The 22,377-nt window shown below is 44.7% G+C and overlaps 2 protein-coding genes across 4 annotated transcripts in view; one reads left to right on the top strand and one right to left on the bottom strand.

The window, feature by feature from the left end:
* Positions 1 to 3,800, top strand: part of LOC106608312 (proenkephalin-A-like) — a 35,686-nt gene extending 31,886 nt beyond the window's left edge. Inside the window, exons 2-3 of the mRNA XM_014206192.2 lie at positions 68 to 322; positions 2,231 to 3,800. Of these exons, the coding sequence (XP_014061667.2) occupies positions 176 to 322; positions 2,231 to 2,887 (804 nt within the window). The 5' untranslated portion in view covers positions 68 to 175 and the 3' untranslated portion in view covers positions 2,888 to 3,800. The remainder of the gene's footprint in view (positions 1 to 67; positions 323 to 2,230) is intronic.
* Positions 3,801 to 5,043: 1,243 nt separating this feature from the next.
* The window catches only part of znf395b (zinc finger protein 395b), a 33,241-nt gene continuing 15,907 nt past the window's right edge, over positions 5,044 to 22,377 (bottom strand). For 2 of the 3 annotated variants that reach the window (XM_014206189.2, XM_014206190.2), the window contains exons 5-10: positions 12,676 to 12,899; positions 12,302 to 12,402; positions 11,684 to 12,086; positions 11,209 to 11,310; positions 10,846 to 10,967; positions 5,044 to 6,688 (exon numbers count right to left, since the gene is read on the bottom strand). In XM_014206189.2, coding sequence (XP_014061664.1) covers positions 6,577 to 6,688; positions 10,846 to 10,967; positions 11,209 to 11,310; positions 11,684 to 12,086; positions 12,302 to 12,402; positions 12,676 to 12,899 — 1,064 coding nt within the window. In that variant the 3' untranslated portion in view covers positions 5,044 to 6,576. The remainder of the gene's footprint in view (positions 6,689 to 10,845; positions 10,968 to 11,208; positions 11,311 to 11,683; positions 12,087 to 12,301; positions 12,403 to 12,675; positions 12,900 to 22,377) is intronic. The other variant, XM_014206191.2, reaches the window with a different exon arrangement.

The following is a 22,377-nucleotide window of genomic DNA, read 5'->3' as shown; positions in this document are numbered from 1 at the left end:
TTTTAAATTAACATTTTGAAATGAGCGACTAACCTCCTCTTTCCTCACCTCTGTGTCTTCTCACCAGGCTGTGCCCTACACCATATATACCCTACACACTCGGGCCTCCACCTTCCTCCCGTCCCTATTGCCCATCCGTCCCTCCCTCCCTCCCTCCCTCCCTCAGTAGTGAGTCATGAAGCGGTCCCTGTGGAGCCTACTGCTGGTGGTGGTGCGTCTGTGTTCCCCAGGATGGAGTGACTGCCAGGGTGACTGCCTGGCCTGTGGCCTCCTACTACCCCTACCCAACCCCCAGACCCAGCAGCAAACATTCAACACACTGGTGAGTGACTATGTGTGTGTGTGTGTATGTCCTGCATGCAGAATGGGGATGATGGTTATATGGATGATGGTTGTATGGATGATGGTTGTATGGATGATGGATGTGTGGATGATGGTTGTGTGGATGATGGTTGTGTGGATGATGGTTGTGTGGATGATGGATGTGTGGATGATGGATGTGTGGATGATGGTTGTGTGGATGATGGTTGTGTGGATGATAGATGATGGTTGTGTGGATGATGGTAGTATGGATGACGGTTGTGTGGATGATAGATGATGGTTGTGTGGATGATGGTTGTGTGGATGATAGATGTATGGTTGTGTGGATGATGGTTGTGTGGATGATGGATGTGTGGATGATAGATGATGGTTGTGTGGATGATGGTTGTATGGATGACGGTTGTGTGGATGATAGTTGTCGTGTGATCATCATTGTTTATTTGAAAAACACTTTCTCCCAAAAAGTTTTTACGACACAGCATTTACAAGTTAGAACAGTAATGGAGTATTCTGCCATTAGGGTGACTCATGGGATGTAGCGGTAGCAGTGCTAATGTAGATAATCATTCCAATAATGCTTCTGACTGAGGCAGGTTAACGAAGAAAATAGCACACCTGGGTTTAAACAACTATTGGAAATATTTTCAGTGTTTGCTCTAGCTTGCCTGGAGTGCCAGATGGGGCGATTAGTTTTTCAGTGCTGGGACTATTCTATAGGTTCCATTAAGCCAGTCAAGCTTAATCAAGCCCAGCTCAAGTATTTGACATGATTTCAAATACTCTTTGAACCCAAGTAGTTCTGAGACATAGCAGTGCTGGTAATGATTCTGTGGGCTGGTGCAGCTGGGGATGGAGCTCTGTGGTAATATAGCAGCTAATTGGCTGGTGCAGCTGGGGGATGGAGCTCTGTGGTAATATAGCAGCTAATTGGCTGGTGCAGCTGGAAGAGCTCTGTGGTAATATAGCAGCTAATTGGCTGGTGCAGCTGGGGGATGGAGCTCTGTGGTAATATAGCAGCTAATTGGCTGGTGCAGCTGGGGATGGAGCTCTGTGGTAATATAGCAGCTAATTGGCTGGTGCAGCTGGGTATAGAGCTCTGTGGTAATATAACGGCTAATTGGCTGGTGCAGCTGAATGATAGAGCTCTGTGGTAATATAGCAGCTAATTGGCTGGTGCAGCTGAGGATGGAGCTCTGTGGTAATATAGCAGCTAATTGGCTGGTGCAGCTGAGGATGGAGCTCTGTGGTAATATAGCAGCTAATTGGCTGGTGCAGATAGGATGGAGCTCTGTGGTGCTCTGTATTAGCTGTTTATGAGGGCGATGCAGACAGAGATGGATGATTGACACATTGTAAAAGAAACTTCTAGATGGGAAGTTCCTGGTTTTGTTGTTTTATTGTTACATCGTTTCCCCACCACTCACTGAGAGATCATGAGGTCATTACATGGTATGCACTCACACACACACACACACACACACACACACACACACACACACACACACACACACACACACACACACACACACACACACACACACACACACACACACACACACACACACAAATTGCTGCAAAGATCTGATGTGAGGAGAATCCCCCGGTGATCCCATTCCATTTGATACGGATAATTCATTTCCATCAATAGCTAACCATTCTCTTTTGATGTGAGCCGCCTTTCATACAACTATCTTTAATTCATCTCCAATCTGAAGGGGATTAGTTAACCGGATTTACTGTTTACTTCATCAAAACTGACAATTACAGCTATCATGGGCCTGTCAGGTTTGTGCATGAGTCTCAAATTACTCCCTTTTACCCGTACAAACGTACAGGGCTACTTGACTCAGAGGACATATAGTCTAGACTCTACTAACATCTCTCCCTGTCCTTCTCTGTCTGTCCACAGATGTGTCTGTTGGAGTGTGAGGGTCACGTCTCCCCTGCCCTCACCTGGGAGCTGTGTCAGCGAGCCATCCTACCGCACTACCTCCTCCCACCAGATGGCGGTGCTGTGTCTAAGAGAGCAGCAGAGGAGCTGAACCTGGGCCCTGTACACCTGGAGTCTGATGGACACCTCCTCTACTCTGCAGCCATGGAGCACTACCAGCAGGACACAGAAGACCAGGAAGACAGGGCCCTGGAGCAACATGATGCCCAGTACGACTCCTCCCCGCTGGGCTCGACCGAGGAGGAAGACTCCCTGGCTCTGGAAAACAGGGAGGAAGAGAAGGAGGAGGAAGTGGACAGGAGAAGGAGCAGTCAGGGGGAGGGAGGAGACGAGGAGGAGGCTGCGGTCCAGCTGACCAAGCGTTTCGGGGGCTTCCTGAAAGGTCACCACGGTTATAGGAAGTTGATTGGCGGGCCGGTGGGGCGGCCACTGCAGAAACGCCTAGGAGGGTTCATCGGGATCAGGAAGTCGGCCAGGAAGTGGAACAAGCAGAAGAGGGTGAGCCAGCTCCTCCGGCAGTACCTGGGGATGACCAGCGGAGGCATCCCTGGCCGCGGTGTTGGTAGGTTCAATAACCCAGCCCAAGGATTCAGGAGGCTACCCAGCCGGCTGTAACCTTCCCTTCCCTCCACACCCTCTGGGTCTTCTCTTCTCCCGTGACTCCACCCTCCCAAGTACCTCCATAGAAATAATAATGACTATAGTTTACCATTTGTCTGCTATTATTTTGGTGTTCTATTCATATAGTTACCAACTATGTTCACAGGGACCGTAAACTCCCTCATACCTCATCAGCCTAACGAAGAAGAGTAATGATATCATCATTCTGAAACCCATCCGGTGTTGTGAAGAGAAGTAAGGAATGTTTCCTTCCAACCATCGATGTTTCTCCCACCCTACTGCCCCAGTTAATGAACTGCATCCTGAAAAATAAAAGTGCAATGTAATATTGTTTCAGTATCGTAAAATGTAGACGACATGATACTAGATCCTGGATCTAATACCACCCATGTTAGGATGATGACTGGATGGATGTTTATGATGTATGTATGCTCTTTAATTTTTTATTTTATTTAATGCTTGAGCGAGTGAAGGGTTGCATTTGTTATTTGCACTGTTCACGGTCTCTGGGTCGTTAAAGAACTGGTGGTCTGCATCTTCTCTATTCTGAGAATATACTGTATGTTACTGGGCAGAGAACAGTCGTCAATATCTGGCCAAGTTGCAAAGTTGGAAGCCCTGCCTATTCTACAATTTCTCTTCTTAAAATCTGATTTTAAACCTAACCCTAACCTTAATCCTAAACTTAACCTTTACCTCCAACCTTTGGTTTGCCCTCATTTTTTATTTACACCAAAAAGCTAATTTTAGTTTTCATAAATGTTTACTATAAAGTCAATTTAGATTTTGCAGCTTGGCCATATAGTGGGAACCGCAGAGTGGATCAGCTACCAGACAGTAGGGTAACACTGCCCCCTGGTGTTGGTAGAGTAGATCAGCATCCCAGACAGTAGGGTAACACTGCCCCCTGGTGTTGGTAGGAAACAGACAGCAGGATAGCCCCTGGTGTTGGTAGAGTAGAATCAGCATCCCAGACAGCAGGATAACACTGCCCCCTGGTGTTGGTAGAGTAGATCAGCACCAGACAGAGGGTAACACTGCCCCCGGGTTGGTAGAGAGAATCAGCATCCCAGACAGTAGGATAACACTGCCCCCTGGTGTTGGTAGAGTAGAATCAGCATCCCAGACAGTAGGGTAACACTGCCTCCTGGTGTTGGTAGAGTAGAATCAGCATCCCAGACAGTAGGGTAACACTGCCTCCTGGTGTTGGTAGAGTAGAATCAGCATCCCAGACAGTAGGGTAACACTGGTGTTGGTAGAGTAGATCATGTCCTGTATTTGTCTTCTAGGATACATATCAAACTGAATTTACCACCTATCTGATTTTGACCCAAAAAAAAGGCAAGACGAGGGATATGTGCATGTTATCTTCTTGTTATTGTATGAAACACAGTTTGTCTGAAAATACTCAATAACACAACACTATGTTATGGTTATAGGTTAGAATTTCACCTGTTAGAGGGTGATATTGTTTTGCCACGCATACCTTTAGGCAGTATTTATCCAGTACTGTACTGGGGTATGTTAAAGAGAGTGTGTGTGTGTGTGCATGTGTTTGTGAGTACATGTCTCTCGTTCATACACTAAGAACTTTGTGAATACAGTGTACATTTCTAATGTGTATTATTGTTTAAAAGTCTTCATGAAACCTGTATAGAGAAAAATATAATAAATTAGTTTGCTATTTCTCTTGTGGATTGTCGTTACAGAAAATTGTCAGTGCCCAATATTCTCTGTGGTTATTTTTGGTGGTACTTTATTTGAATGTGTTAATAATGTAAGACAACACGTTTTTGTTGTTTCATTAGAAGGCTAATACAAATTCAGTTGTCTAATTGCCTGAACCCTTGGTAGTGGTCCAATAGTAGGATTGGGTTCAATTCCAATTGAAGTCAATCAATACAGGAAGTGATTTGAATAAAAATTCTAAACTTGACAAGCTTTTGAAATAATTAGCTTCTCCTCTTCCATTTATTGAGAAATCATTGAGAACAAACGCAAAGTTTAATTCCTGAATTGACTGCCCAATTCAAATTGACCCCAATCCTGTGCAGAAGCTTATACAGACAGGACCATAACATGGCTTACCAAGACGGGGAAGAGTAAAATACTGTTATGGAAGGAACTGACTCGATTCAAACCACAATGAGTCAAACCAAATGTAGCTTATTTATCATTATCCTTGTAAAATACATTTCAATAAAATGTGCCAAAACATAACATAAACCTCTGCCTACCTCTCAGGCGGGACAGAAAGACAATCATTTAAAAAAGAGACACAAACACAAAATAGTCCAAAGGAAGAACTCATAGATAGCACACCATATAGAAGTAACAGGTTTCCATTACCACCGTAGAGACCACAGGGAAGAATGAAATGTTGAAGAAGAAGAGAAAAAACATACAGTGGAAGGTGAGAAGAAATGCTCTCAGTGGAAGGTGAGGAGAAATGCTCTCAGTGGAAGGTGGAAGGAGAAATGCTCTCAGTGGAAGGTGAGGAGAAATGCTCTCAGTGGAAGGTGGAAGGAGAAATGCTCTCAGTGGAAGGTGGAAGGAGAAATGCTCTCAGTGGAAGGTGAGGAGAAATGCTCTCAGTGGAAGGTGAGGAGAGATGCTCTCAGTGGAAGGTGAGGAGAAATGCTCTCAGTGGAAGGTGAGAAGAAATGCTCTCAGTGGAAGGTGGAAGGAAAAATGCTCTCAGTGGAAGGTGGAAGGAGAAATGCTCTCAGTGGAAGGTGGAAGGAGAGATGCTCTCAGTGGAAGGTGAGGAGAGATGCTCTCAGTGGAAGGTGGAAGGAGAGATGCTCTCAGTGGAAGGTGGAAGGAGAAATGCTCTCAGTGGAAGGTGGAAGGAGAAATGCTCTCAGTGGAAGGTGGAAGGAGAAATGCTCTCAGTGGAAGGTGAGGAGAAATGCTCTCAGTGGAAGGTGGAAGGAGAAATGCTCTCAGTGGAAGGTGGAAGGAGAAATGCTCTCAGTGGAAGGTGGAAGGAGAGATGCTCTCAGTGGAAGGTGAGGAGAGATGCTCTCAGTGGAAGGTGGAAGGAGAAATGCTCTTAGTGGAAGGTGAGGAGAGATGCTCTCAGTGGAAGGAGCCTGGTGACAGATCTGTTTGCTGTATAGAAGAAGAAGAATCCTGGACCAGGCTAGTAGGATATGAAGCTAGCCCACTAGTACTGTTCAGACCAGGCTAGTAGGATATGAAGCTAGCCCACTAGTACTGTTCAGACCAGGCTAGTAGGATATGAAGCTAGCCCACTAGTACTGTTCAGACCAGGCTAGTAGGATATGAAGCTAGCCCACTAGTACTGTACAGACCAGGCTAGTAGGATATGTTACCCAGGGCAACTAGCCAGTGCCCAAAAAGTTCCATCCCTGTGTATAGCTAACTCCTATGGTTGTTGCCATGCTACACAGCACAAACAGGTCTGGGACGGAAGAGCATTGTTGGCCTACCACATAACACAGTCTAACCTACTAGCTACTAGCACCAGCATCGCACACTGACTTACTTCTCAGGTCAACGTATAAAAAAACTGAAATCACTTTATTCCTTGAGGGGAAAATAAACAAGGTAGAAAAAAAAGGAAGTTGTTGTTCTTGATGGCTTACAGGCCCTGATCCTGATCGTGTCCTCTCTTTTTAGAGTCTCTTTCGTTCATCATCCTTCGTTCACACACTCGTTTAGTCTGGGAAGCGCTGGCATGCTTTCTTCCAGCGGCAGGCCGTGCACCATTGGTCCTTGCGCTCCACTCCATACACCTTACGACACTTTTTAGCCTCCCCTCGTCCCTTCCTACAGGGATGATAGACAAGAAACGTTTTAGCCACCCCTCGTCCCTTCCTACAGGGATGATAGACAAAAAAACAATATGGGGACGAGTGGCAGACTAATAGTATACCTAATATAGAGAAAAGGCTGTGTTAGAGAGAATAAGTTACACATTCTCCATCATGTTTCTTATCTAGCCATCTAATCATGCCCTCTCGTCACATTGGAAGAGGTGTGGAGTCTGTGCAGAGACAAAGGTAGAAGAGAAAGATAGAGGAGCTATCAGGAATGGAGCGGAGAGATAGTTGAGACGGAGGGGAAAGAAGAGATAGTTGAGACATAATGGAGAGGAGAGATAGTTGAGACATAATGGAGAGGAGAGATCGTTGAGACATAATGGAGAGGAGAGATAGTTGAGACATAATGGAGAGGAGAGATAGTTGAGACGGAGGGGAAAGAAGAGATAGTTGAGACAAAGGGGAGAGGAGAGATCGTTGAGACAGAATGGAGAGGAGAGATAGTTGAGACAGAGGGGAAATGAGAAATAGTTGAGACAGAATGGAGAGGAGAGAGTTGAGAGAGAATGGAGAGATAGTTGAGACAGAATGGAGAGGAGAGATAGTTGAGACAGAGAGGAGAGGAGAGATAGTTGAGACAGAGGGGAAAGGAGAGAAAGTTGAGACAGAATGGAGAGGAGATATAGTTGAGACAGAGGGGAAATGAGAGATAGTTGAGACATAATGGAGATGAGAGATTGTTGAGACAGAATGGAGAGGAGAGATAGTTGAGAGAGAATGGAGAGGTAGTTGAGACAGAATAGAGAGATAGCTGAGACAGAATGGAGAGGAGAGATAGCTGAGACAGAATGGAGAGGAGAGATAGTTGAGACAGAGGGGAGAGGAGAGATAGTTGAGACAGATGGGAAATGAAAGATAGTTAAGACAGAGAGGAAAGGAGAGATAGTTGAGACAGACGGGAAAGGAGAGATAGTTGAGACAGAATGGAGAGGAGAGCAAGTTGAGACATAGGGGAATGAGAGATAGCTGAGACAGAATGGAGAGGAGAGCAAGTTGAGACATAAGGGGAAAGAAGATAGTTGGGACAGAATGGAGAGGATTGATAGTTGAGACAGAGAGGAGAGGAGAGATAGTTGAGACAGAATGGAGAGGAGATATAGTTGAGACAGAATGGAGAGATAGTTGAGACAGAATTGAGAGATAGTTGAGGCAGAATGGAGAGGAGAGATAGTTGAGACAGAATGGAGAGATAGCTGAGGCAGAATGGAGAGGAGAGATAGTTGAGACACAGGGGAGAGGAGAGATAGTTGAGACTAAATGGAGAGGAGAGATAGTTTAGACAGAATGGAGATGAGAGATAGTTGAGACAGAATGGAAAGGAGAGATAGTTGAGACAGAGGGGAAAGGAGAGAAAGTTGAGACAGAATGGAGAGGAGAGATAGTTGAGACAGAGGGGAAAAGAGAGATAGTTGAGACAGAATGGAGAGATAGTTGAGACAGAATGGAGAGGAGAGCAAGTTGAGACATAAGGGGAAAGAGATAGTTGAAACAGAATGGAGAGGAGAGATAGTTGAGACAGGGGAAAGGAGATAGTTTGGAAAGAATGGAGAGGTGAGATAGTTGAGACAAAATGGAGATGAGAGATAGTTGAGACAGAATGGAGAGAAGCGATAGTTGAGACAGAGGGGAAAGAAGAGGTAGTTGAGACAGAGGGGAGAGGAGAGATAGTTGGGAATCGGGAAAGGAGAGATAGTTGAGACTAAATGGAGAGGAGAGATAGTTGAGACAGAATGGAGATAAGAGATAGTTGAGAGAGAATGGAGAGGAGAGATAGTTGAGACATAGGGGAAAATACAGATAGTTGAGACAGAATGGCGAGGATAGATAGTTGAGAGACGGAGGGGAAAGAAGAGATAGTTGAGACATAATGGAGAGGAGAGATAGTTGAGACAGAGAGGAGAGGAGAGATAGTTGAGACAGAGGGGAAAGGAGAGAAAGTTGAGACAGAATGGAGAGGAGATATAGTTGAGACAGAGGGGAAATGAGAGATAGTTGAGACATAATGGAGATGAGAGATTGTTGAGACAGAATGGAGAGGAGAGATAGTTGAGAGAGAATGGAGAGGTAGTTGAGACAGAATAGAGAGATAGCTGAGACAGAATGGAGAGGAGAGATAGCTGAGACAGAATGGAGAGGAGAGATAGTTGAGACAGAGGGGAGAGGAGAGATAGTTGAGACAGATGGGAAATGAAAGATAGTTAAGACAGAGAGGAAAGGAGAGATAGTTGAGACAGACGGGAAAGGAGAGATAGTTGAGACAGAATGGAGAGGAGAGCAAGTTGAGACATAAGGGGAAAGAAGATAGTTGGGACAGAATGGAGAGGATTGATAGTTGAGACAGAGGGGAAAGGAGAGATAGTTGAGACAGAGAGGAGAGGAGAGATAGTTGAGACAGAATGGAGAGGAGATATAGTTGAGACAGAATGGAGAGGAGAGATAGTTGAGACAGAATGGAGAGATAGCTGAGGCAGAATGGAGAGGAGAGATAGTTGAGACACAGGGGAGAGGAGAGATAGTTGAGACTAAATGGAGAGGAGAGATAGTTTAGACAGAATGGAGATGAGAGATAGTTGAGACAGAATGGAAAGGAGAGATAGTTGAGACAGAGGGGAAAGGAGAGAAAGTTGAGACAGAATGGAGAGGAGAGATAGTTGAGACAGAGGGGAAAAGAGAGATAGTTGAGACAGAATGGAGAGATAGTTGAGACAGAATGGAGAGGAGAGCAAGTTGAGACATAAGGGGAAAGAGATAGTTGAAACAGAATGGAGAGGAGAGATAGTTGAGACAGGGGAAAGGAGATAGTTTGGAAAGAATGGAGAGGTGAGATAGTTGAGACAAAATGGAGATGAGAGATAGTTGAGACAGAATGGAGAGGAGCGATAGTTGAGACAGAGGGGAAAGAAGAGGTAGTTGAGACAGAGGGGAGAGGAGAGATAGTTGGGAATCGGGAAAGGAGAGATAGTTGAGACTAAATGGAGAGGAGAGATAGTTGAGACAGAATGGAGATAAGAGATAGTTGAGAGAGAATGGAGAGGAGAGATAGTTGAGACATAGGGGAAAATACAGATAGTTGAGACAGAATGGCGAGGATAGATAGTTGAGACAGAATGGCGAGGAGATATAGTTGAGAAAGAGGGGAAAGAAGATAGTTGAGACAGAATGGAGAGGAGATATAGTTGAGACAGAATGGAGAGGAGAGATAGTTGAGGCAGAATGGAGAGGAGAGATAGTTGAGACAGAATGGCGAGATAGCTGAGGCAGAATGGAGAGGAGAGATAGTTGAGACACAGGGGAGAGGAGAGATAGTTGAGACTAAATGGAGAGGAGAGATAGTTTAGACAGAATGGAGATGAGAGATAGTTGAGACAGAATGGAAAGGAGAGATAGTTGAGACAGAGGGGAAAGGAGAGAAAGTTGAGACAGAATGGAGAGGAGAGATAGTTGAGACAGAGGGGAAAAGACAGATAGTTGAGACAGAGAGGAAAGGAGAGATAGTTGAGACAGAATGGAGAGGATAGATCGTTGGGACAGAGAGGAGAGGAGAGATAGTTGAGACAGAGAGGAGAGGAGAGATAGTTGAGACAGAATGGAGAGGAGAGATAGTTGAGACAGAATGGAGAGGAGACATAGTTGAAACAGAATGGAGAGGATAGATAGTTGAGAGAATGGAGAGGAGAGATAGTTGAGACAGAATGGAGAGGAAAGATAGTTGAGACAGAGGGGAAAGAAGATAGTTGGGACAGAATGGAGAGGAGAGATAGTTGAGACAGAATGGAGAGGAGAGATAGTTGAGACAGAATGGAGAGATAGTTGAGGCAGAATGGAGAGGAGAGATAGTTGAGACACAGGGGAGAGGAGAGAGGAAAGGAAAGGAGGAGAAAAGAAAGGAGAGGATGGTGCTGACTAAAGGCGCAGTGAGTGAGTGACGGGGAGGAGAGAGAGAAGAAAGGTAGTCATTAGTAATTCTAACCTGAAGGAGCAGTGAGTGAGTGACGGGGAGGAGAGAGAGAAGAAAGGTAGTCATTAGTAATTCTAACCTGAAGGAGCAGTGAGTGAGTGACGGGGAGGAGAGAGAGAAGAAAGGTAGTCATTAGTAATTCTAACCTGAAGGAGCAGTGAGTGAGTGACGGGGAGGCTGCTCTCAAGGTGGTTAGCCTGTTGGTGGCGCTGTTCTGTTGAAGCCACTGCTCTCCCACACTCACAGACCTGCAGCGACCCGTCACCACCTGTAGGGGGCAGGAGAGAAGGAGCACAGGGGGAAGAGAAAAGCAAGGCATGTCTTGTAATAAGAAATCATTAAATAGTTACTATTAATATCACATCCGCCTGTTATCCTACTGATGCTCTGACGTTAACCAGGACATAGACGTCAGCCAGATATCACAAGATAATGTCGTTCTGGAGAGACCTGGGAAGGAACGGCTGAGGATGAGCCTAACCAGGAAGAGGAGAGGAGAGCAGACATACCTGGGTGTTGTGATGGCTGTGCTGGTTAGAGACGGTGGGAGGGGTCCAACAACAGGGGGCGGGGCTGCAGGAGGTCATGGTTACCTGGAGGGGAGTACACGCCTGGAGGACAGGAGACAACAACAGACCAGACATCTCTCAAACTCCCATACATTTATTTTACTGCAATTCTAGTCAAACTCTTTTCAAGGAGGCTAGCTGTTGTTTCTAAACACAACGCGTAAAACAATTCCACAATGCAACATCACTGCCTTGCCATACAAGACAAGTTGGTTGAAATACGAAACAGAAAAACCAGCCTAAAACCATAAAAATGAATAAACAATCATGAACTGCAAATGATCTCAACATCCAAAGCACTGACCCTCTGCAGGTCAGGGCAGACCCAGTACGCCCTAGAAAACAGTGGCGATTGTTACTGAGTGGAATATATATGAAATGAAAAAGAGACCAGGGCCAGACCAAGGTCACCTACCTGATAGAGATGATCTGTCTGTATCTGCCAGGAGGAGCTGGGGGCAGACTGGCTAAGAGGTCTGTGTTGGCCTGGGGCTGACTCTGGGCCTGAGCTGGGCCTGGAGCTCCCTGACCCTGAGGAGGAGATCTGGAGACCGGAATCTGGATCAGGGCTTAGAGGGGAGCCAAAGGACGCCCAGGGGACGTGAGGGGACGAAGCCGGGAGGGGGGCTGGGGGAAGAGGGGAGACGGGAGAGGGGTCTGGGGGAAGAGGGGAGACGGGAGAGGGGTCTGGGGGAAGAGGGGAGACGGGAGAGGGGTCTGGGGGAAGAGGGGAGACGGGAGAGGGGTCTGCTGGAGCTTCGCAGGAGATCTTTGTGTAGTAGAAGTCCTCCTCTCTTGGGGACTGCTCCGATCCACTGCTGTAGGTGTGTGCCGGGGTGAGGTGTGGTGTGTGTGTGTGCCGGGGTGGGGTGTGGTGTGTGTGTGTGCCGGGGTGTGGTGTGTGTGTGTGCCAGGGTGTGTGCGTGTTAATTTGGAAGGGAGAGACAAAGAGAGGGAGACAGAGTAAGTTAACAATATAATTGGGCTACATGCATGTGTTTCTCTAAACCAGATGGCTGAGAGGGGAACTCACCCCAGGTGCAGGACACGGACATGTCTCTTCATCCCAACTGAAGACGTGAGCACCTTGCCACAGCTAGGCCACAGACACCTGTACGTTCCTCTGAAAGAACTCTGTGATCAGAGAGAGAGAGAGAGAGGGGACGGGTAGAGGGAGAGGGGGAAGATGGAGAGAGAGAGGGGGGAGAAGGGGAGAGAGGTAGAGAGAGAGGGGACAGGTAGAGGTAGAGAGAGGTAAAGAAAAAGAGATGGATGGGAGAGAGAGAGAGAGAGACAGAGAGAGAGACAGAGAGAAGAACAAAACAAACCTCATCAGCTACCTCACCGATTCTTCAAATGCCATTTTCTCTCTCTATCTCCATGGCGACAGCCTCCTCCCCCCCTCACCTTTGACCTTGCGGCTGTATGTAGCTCACCCCCCTGCTCCAGCTCCATATGCAGTCCTTCGTCTGGGCTGCTGTCCATCTCGGCGACAGAAGGGGACGGAGCAGGACTAACGTTGCCGTGGTCCCAGCTCCAGTAGCCACTGCTGCTGCTGTCCGAAAGCTCCCCGCCCCCACACTCAATGTCTCCGCCCCCACACCCCATGTCTCCGCCCCCTGATGATGGACCTAGAGAGACAGCATGGTGGTCAGTATAGTCACTATATAACCATGTTAGAGAGACAGCATGGTGGTCAGTACAGTCACTATATAACCATGTTAGAGAGACAGCATGGTGGTCAGTACAGTAACTATATAACCATGTTAGAGAGACAGCATGGTGGTCAGTACAGTCACTATATAACCATGTTAGAGAGACAGCATGGTGGTCAGTACATTAACTATATAACCATGTTAGAGAGACAGCATGGTGGTCAGTATAGTCACTATATAACCATGTTAGAGAGACAGCATGGTGGTCAGTACAGTCACTATATAACCATGTTAGAGAGACAGCATGGTGGTCAGTACAGTAACTATATAACCATGTTAGAGAGACAGCATGGTGGTCAGTACAGTAACTATATAACCAAGTTAGAGAGACAGCATGGTGGTCAGTACAGTAACTATATAACCATGTTAGAGAGACAGCATGGTGGTCAGTACAGTCACTATATAACCATGTTAGAGAGACAGCATGGTGGTCAGTACAGTCACTATATAACCATGTTAGAGAGACAGCATGGTGGTCAGTACAGTCACTATATAACCATGTTAGAGAGACAGCATGGTGGTCAGTACAGTAACTATATAACCATGTTAGAGAGACAGCATGGTGGTCAGTACAGTAACTATATAACCATGTTAGAGAGACAGCATGGTGGTCAGTACAGTCACTATATAACCATGTTAGAGAGACAGCATGGTGGTCAGTACAGTCACTATATAACCATGTTAGAGAGACAGCATGGTGGTCAGTACAGTCACTATATAACCATGTTAGAGAGACAGCATGGTGGTCAGTACAGTCACTATATAACCATGTTAGAGAGACAGCATGGTGGTCAGTACAGTCACTATATAACCATGTTAGAGAGACAGCATGGTGGTCAGTACAGTAACTATATAACCATGTTAGAGAGACAGCATGGTGGTCAGTACAGTCACTATATAACCATGTTAGAGAGACAGCATGGTGGTCAGTACAGTCACTATATAACCATGTTAGAGAGACAGCATGGTGGTCAGTACAGTCACTATATAACCATGTTAGAGAGACAGCATGGTGGTCAGTACAGTCACTATATAACCATGTTAGAGAGACAGCATGGTGGTCAGTACAGTCACTATATAACCATGTTAGAGAGACAGCATGGTGGTCAGTACAGTCACTATATAACCATGTTAGAGAGACAGCATGGTGGTCAGTACAGTCACTATATAACCATGTTAGAGAGACAGCATGGTGGTCAGTACAGTAACTATATAACCATGTTAGAGAGACAGCATGGTGGTCAGTACAGTCACTATATAACCATGTTAGAGAGACAGCATGGTGGTCAGTACAGTCACTATATAACCATGTTAGAGAGACAGCATGGTGGTCAGTACAGTCACTATATAACCATGTTAGAGAGACAGCATGGTGGTCAGTACAGTCACTATATAACCATGTTAGAGAGACAGCATGGTGGTCAGTACAGTCACTATATAACCATGTTAGAGAGACAGCATGGTGGTCAGTACAGTCACTATATAACCATGTTAGAGAGACAGCATGGTGGTCAGTACAGTCACTATATAACCATGTTAGAGAGACAGCATGGTGGTCAGTACAGTCACTATATAACCATGTTAGAGAGACAGCATGGTGGTCAGTACAGTCACTATATAACCATGTTAGAGAGACAGCATGGTGGTCAGTACAGTCACTATATAACCGTGTTAGAGAGACAGCATGGTGGTCAGTACAGTCACTATATAACCATGTTAGAGAGACAGCATGGTGGTCAGTATAGTCACTATATAACCATGTTAGAGAGACAGCATGGTGGTCAGTACAGTCACTATATAACCATGTTAGAGAGACAGCATGGTGGTCAGTATAGTCACTATATAACCATGTTAGAGAGACAGCATGGTGGTCAGTACAGTCACTATATAACCATGTTAGAGAGACAGCATGGTGGTCAGTACAGTCACTATATAACCATGTTAGAGAGACAGCATGGTGGTCAGTATAGTCACTATATAACCATGTTAGAGAGACAGCATGGTGGTCAGTACAGTCACTATATAACCATGTTAGAGAGACAGCATGGTGGTCAGTACAGTCACTATATAACCATGTTAGAGAGACAGCATGGTGGTCAGTACAGTAACTATATAACCATGTTAGAGAGACAGCATGGTGGTCAGTACAGTCACTATATAACCATGTTAGAGAGACAGCATGGTGGTCAGTACAGTAACTATATAACCATGTTAGAGAGACAGCATGGTGGTCAGTACAGTCACTATATAACCATGTTAGAGAGACAGCATGGTGGTCAGTACAGTCACTATATAACCATGTTAGAGAGACAGCATGGTGGTCAGTACAGTCACTATATAACCATGTTAGAGAGACAGCATGGTGGTCAGTACAGTCACTATATAACCATGTTAGAGAGACAGCATGGTGGTCAGTAGAGTCACTATATAACCATGTTAGAGAGACAGCATGGTGGTCAGTACAGTCACTATATAACCGTGTTAGAGAGACAGCATGGTGGTCAGTACAGTCACTATATAACCATGTTAGAGAGACAGCATGGTGGTCAGTACAGTCACTATATAACCATGTTAGAGAGACAGCATGGTGGTCAGTACAGTCACTATATAACCATGTTAGAGAGACAGCATGGTGGTCAGTATAGTCACTATATAACCATGTTAGAGAGACAGCATGGTGGTCAGTACAGTCACTATATAACCATGTTAGAGAGACAGCATGGTGGTCAGTATAGTCACTATATAACCATGTTAGAGAGACAGCATGGTGGTCAGTACAGTCACTATATAACCATGTTAGAGAGACAGCATGGTGGTCAGTACAGTCACTATATAACCATGTTAGAGAGACAGCATGGTGGTCAGTACAGTCACTATATAACCATGTTAGAGAGACAGCATGGTGGTCAGTACAGTCACTATATAACCATGTTAGAGAGACAGCATGGTGGTCAGTACAGTCACTATATAACCATGTTAGAGAGACAGCATGGTGGTCAGTACAGTAACTATATAACCATGTTAGAGAGACAGCATGGTGGTCAGTACAGTCACTATATAACCATGTTAGAGAGACAGCATGGTGGTCAGTACAGTCACTATATAACCATGTTAGAGAGACAGCATGGTGGTCAGTACAGTCACTATATAACCATGTTAGAGAGACAGCATGGTGGTCAGTACAGTCACTATATAACCATGTTAGAGAGACAGCATGGTGGTCAGTACAGTCACTATATAACCATGTTAGAGAGACAGCATGGTGGTCAGTACAGTCACTATATAACCATGTTAGAGAGACAGCATGGTGGTCAGTACAGTCACTATATAACCATGTTAGAGAGACAGCATGGTGGTCAGTACAGTCACTATATAACCATGTTAGAGAGACAGCATGGTGGTCAGTACAGTCACTATATAACCATGTTAGAGAGACAGCATGGTGGTCAGTACAGTCACTATATAACCATGTTAGAGAGACAGCATGGTGGTCAGTACAGTCACTATATAACCATGTTAGAGAGACAGCATGGTGGTCAGTACAGTCACTATATAACCATGTTAGAGAGACAGCATGGTGGTCAGTACAGTCACTATATAACCATGTTAGAGAGACAGCATGGTGGTCAGTACAGTCACTATATAACCATGTTAGAGAGACAGCATGGTGGTCAGTACAGTCACTATATAACCATGTTAGAGAGACAGCATGGTGGTCAGTACAGTCACTATATAACCATGTTAGAGAGACAGCATGGTGGTCAGTATAGTCACTATATAACCATGTTAGAGAGACAGCATGGTGGTCAGTACAGTCACTATATAACCATGTTAGAGAGACAGCATGGTGGTCAGTACAGTCACTATATAACCATGTTAGAGAGACAGCATGGTGGTCAGTACAGTCACTATATAACCATGTTAGAGAGACAGCATGGTGGTCAGTACAGTCACTATATAACCATGTTAGAGAGACAGCATGGTGGTCAGTACAGTCACTATATAACCATGTTAGAGAGACAGCATGGTGGTCAGTACAGTCACTATATAACCATGTTAGAGAGACAGCATGGTGGTCAGTACAGTCACTATATAACCATGTTAGAGAGACAGCATGGTGGTCAGTACAGTCACTATATAACCATGTTAGAGAGACAGCATGGTGGTCAGTACAGTCACTATATAACCATGTTAGAGAGACAGCATGGTGGTCAGTACAGTCACTATATAACCATGTTAGAGAGACAGCATGGTGGTCAGTACAGTCACTATATAACCATGTTAGAGAGACAGCATGGTGGTCAGTACAGTCACTATATAACCATGTTAGAGAGACAGCATGGTGGTCAGTACAGTCACTATATAACCATGTTAGAGAGACAGCATGGTGGTCAGTACAGTCACTATATAACCATGTTAGAGAGACAGCATGGTGGTCAGTACAGTCACTATATAACCATGTTAGAGAGACAGCATGGTGGTCAGTACAGTCACTATATAACCATGTTAGAGAGACAGCATGGTGGTCAGTATAGTCACTATATAACCATGTTAGAGAGACAGCATGGTGGTCAGTACAGTCACTATATAACCATGTTAGAGAGACAGCATGGTGGTCAGTACAGTCACTATATAACCATGTTAGAGAGACAGCATGGTGGTCAGTACAGTCACTATATAACCATGTTAGAGAGACAGCATGGTGGTCAGTACAGTCACTATATAACCATGTTAGAGAGACAGCATGGTGGTCAGTACAGTCACTATATAACCATGTTAGAGAGACAGCATGGTGGTCAGTACAGTCACTATATAACCATGTTAGAGAGACAGCATGGTGGTCAGTACAGTCACTATATAACCATGTTAGAGAGACAGCATGGTGGTCAGTACAGTCACTATATAACCATGTTAGAGAGACAGCATGGTGGTCAGTACAGTCACTATATAACCATGTTAGAGAGACAGCATGGTGGTCAGTACAGTCACTATATAACCATGTTAGAGAGACAGCATGGTGGTCAGTACAGTCACTATATAACCATGTTAGAGAGACAGCATGGTGGTCAGTACAGTCACTATATAACCATGTTAGAGAGACAGCATGGTGGTCAGTACAGTCACTATATAACCATGTTAGAGAGACAGCATGGTGGTCAGTACAGTCACTATATAACCATGTTAGAGAGACAGCATGGTGGTCAGTACAGTCACTATATAACCATGTTAGAGAGACAGCATGGTGGTCAGTACAGTCACTATATAACCATGTTAGAGAGACAGCATGGTGGTCAGTACAGTCACTATATAACCATGTTAGAGAGACAGCATGGTGGTCAGTACAGTCACTATATAACCATGTTAGAGAGACAGCATGGTGGTCAGTACAGTCACTATATAACCATGTTAGAGAGACAGCATGGTGGTCAGTACAGTCACTATATAACCATGTTAGAGAGACAGCATGGTGGTCAGTACAGTCACTATATAACCATGTTAGAGAGACAGCATGGTGGTCAGTACAGTCACTATATAACCATGTTAGAGAGACAGCATGGTGGTCAGTACAGTCACTATATAACCATGTTAGAGAGACAGCATGGTGGTCAGTACAGTCACTATATAACCATGTTAGAGAGACAGCATGGTGGTCAGTACAGTCACTATATAACCATGTTAGAGAGACAGCATGGTGGTCAGTACAGTCACTATATAACCATGTTAGAGAGACAGCATGGTGGTCAGTACAGTCACTATATAACCATGTTAGAGAGACAGCATGGTGGTCAGTACAGTCACTATATAACCATGTTAGAGAGACAGCATGGTGGTCAGTACAGTCACTATATAACCATGTTAGAGAGACAGCATGGTGGTCAGTACAGTCACTATATAACCATGTTAGAGAGACAGCATGGTGGTCAGTACAGTCACTATATAACCATGTTAGAGAGACAGCATGGTGGTCAGTACAGTCACTATATAACCATGTTAGAGAGACAGCATGGTGGTCAGTACAGTCACTATATAACCATGTTAGAGAGACAGCATGGTGGTCAGTACAGTCACTATATAACCATGTTAGAGAGACAGCATGGTGGTCAGTACAGTCACTATATAACCATGTTAGAGAGACAGCATGGTGGTCAGTACAGTCACTATATAACCATGTTAGAGAGACAGCATGGTGGTCAGTACAGTCACTATATAACCATGTTAGAGAGACAGCATGGTGGTCAGTACAGTCACTATATAACCATGTTAGAGAGACAGCATGGTGGTCAGTACAGTCACTATATAACCATGTTAGAGAGACAGCATGGTGGTCAGTATAGTCACTATATAACCATGTTAGAGAGACAGCATGGTGGTCAGTACAGTCACTATATAACCATGTTAGAGAGACAGCATGGTGGTCAGTACAGTCACTATATAACCATGTTAGAGAGACAGCATGGTGGTCAGTATAGTCACTATATAACCATGTTAGAGAGACAGCATGGTGGTCAGTACAGTCACTATATAACCATGTTAGAGAGACAGCATGGTGGTCAGTACAGTCACTATATAACCATGTTAGAGAGACAGCATGGTGGTCAGTACAGTCACTATATAACCATGTTAGAGAGACAGCATGGTGGTCAGTACAGTCACTATATAACCATGTTAGAGAGACAGCATGGTGGTCAGTACAGTCACTATATAACCATGTTAGAGAGACAGCATGGTGGTCAGTACAGTCACTATATAACCATGTTAGAGAGACAGCATGGTGGTCAGTACAGTCACTATATAACCATGTTAGAGAGACAGCATGGTGGTCAGTACAGTCACTATATAACCATGTTAGAGAGACAGCATGGTGGTCAGTACAGTCACTATATAACCATGTTAGAGAGACAGCATGGTGGTCAGTACAGTCACTATATAACCATGTTAGAGAGACAGCATGGTGGTCAGTATATAACCATGTTAGAGAGACAGCATGGTGGTCAGTATAGTCACTATATAACCATGTTAGAGAGACAGCATGGTGGTCAGTATATAACCATGTTAGAGAGACAGCATGGTGGTCAGTATAGTCACTATATAACCATGTTAGAGAGACAGCATGGTGGTCAGTACAGTCACTATATAACCATGTTAGAGAGACAGCATGGTGGTCAGTACAGTCACTATATAACCATGTTAGAGAGACAGCATGGTGGTCAGTACAGTCACTATATAACCATGTTAGAGAGACAGCATGGTGGTCAGTACAGTCACTATATAACCATGTTAGAGAGAAAGCATGGTGGTCAGTACAGTCACTATATAACCATGTTAGAGAGACAGCATGGTGGTCAGTACAGTCACTATATAACCATGTTAGAGAGACAGCATGGTGGTCAGTACAGTCACTATATAACCATGTTAGAGAGACAGCATGGTGGTCAGTACAGTCACTATATAACCATGTTAGAGAGACAGCATGGTGGTCAGTACAGTCACTATATAACCATGTTAGAGAGACAGCATGGTGGTCAGTACAGTCACTATATAACCATGTTAGAGAGACAGCATGGTGGTCAGTACAGTCACTATATAACCATGTTAGAGAGACAGCATGGTGGTCAGTACAGTCACTATATAACCATGTTAGAGAGACAGCATGGTGGTCAGTACAGTCACTATATAACCATGTTAGAGAGACAGCATGGTGGTCAGTACAGTCACTATATAACCATGTTAGAGAGACAGCATGGTGGTCAGTACAGTCACTATATAACCATGTTAGAGAGACAGCATGGTGGTCAGTACAGTCACTATATAACCATGTTAGAGAGACAGCATGGTGGTCAGTACAGTCACTATATAACCATGTTAGAGAGACAGCATGGTGGTCAGTATAGTCACTATATAACCATGTTAGAGAGACAGCATGGTGGTCAGTACAGTCACTATATAACCATGTTAGAGAGACAGCATGGTGGTCAGTACAGTCACTATATAACCATGTTAGAGAGACAGCATGGTGGTCAGTACAGTCACTATATAACCATGTTAGAGAGACAGCATGGTGGTCAGTACAGTCACTATATAACCATGTTAGAGAGACAGCATGGTGGTCAGTACAGTCACTATATAACCATGTTAGAGAGACAGCATGGTGGTCAGTACAGTCACTATATAACCATGTTAGAGAGACAGCATGGTGGTCAGTACAGTCACTATATAACCATGTTAGAGAGACAGCATGGTGGTCAGTACAGTCACTATATAACCATGTTAGAGAGACAGCATGGTGGTCAGTACAGTCACTATATAACCATGTTAGAGAGACAGCATGGTGGTCAGTACAGTCACTATATAACCATGTTAGAGAGACAGCATGGTGGTCAGTACAGTCACTATATAACCATGTTAGAGAGACAGCATGGTGGTCAGTACAGTCACTATATAACCATGTTAGAGAGACAGCATGGTGGTCAGTACAGTCACTATATAACCATGTTAGAGAGACAGCATGGTGGTCAGTACAGTCACTATATAACCATGTTAGAGAGACAGCATGGTGGTCAGTACAGTCACTATATAACCATGTTAGAGAGACAGCATGGTGGTCAGTACAGTCACTATATAACCATGTTAGAGAGACAGCATGGTGGTCAGTACAGTCACTATATAACCATGTTAGAGAGACAGCATGGTGGTCAGTACAGTCACTATATAACCATGTTAGAGAGACAGCATGGTGGTCAGTACAGTCACTATATAACCATGTTAGAGAGACAGCATGGTGGTCAGTACAGTCACTATATAACCATGTTAGAGAGACAGCATGGTGGTCAGTACAGTCACTATATAACCATGTTAGAGAGACAGCATGGTGGTCAGTACAGTCACTATATAACCATGTTAGAGAGACAGCATGGTGGTCAGTACAGTCACTATATAACCATGTTAGAGAGACAGCATGGTGGTCAGTACAGTCACTATATAACCATGTTAGAGAGACAGCATGGTGGTCAGTACAGTCACTATATAACCATGTTAGAGAGACAGCATGGTGGTCAGTACAGTCACTATATAACCATGTTAGAGAGACAGCATGGTGGTCAGTACAGTCACTATATAACCATGTTAGAGAGACAGCATGGTGGTCAGTACAGTCACTATATAACCATGTTAGAGAGACAGCATGGTGGTCAGTACAGTCACTATATAACCATGTTAGAGAGACAGCATGGTGGTCAGTACAGTCACTATATAACCATGTTAGAGAGACAGCATGGTGGTCAGTACAGTCACTATATAACCATGTTAGAGAGACAGCATGGTGGTCAGTACAGTCACTATATAACCATGTTAGAGAGACAGCATGGTGGTCAGTACAGTCACTATATAACCATGT

Source organism: Salmo salar, chromosome ssa06 (assembly GCF_905237065.1).
Source record: "Salmo salar chromosome ssa06, Ssal_v3.1, whole genome shotgun sequence".
In the NCBI taxonomy this organism is placed as follows: Eukaryota; Metazoa; Chordata; class Actinopteri; order Salmoniformes; family Salmonidae; genus Salmo; species Salmo salar.
This window is presented reverse-complemented; position numbering and strand designations above follow the sequence as displayed.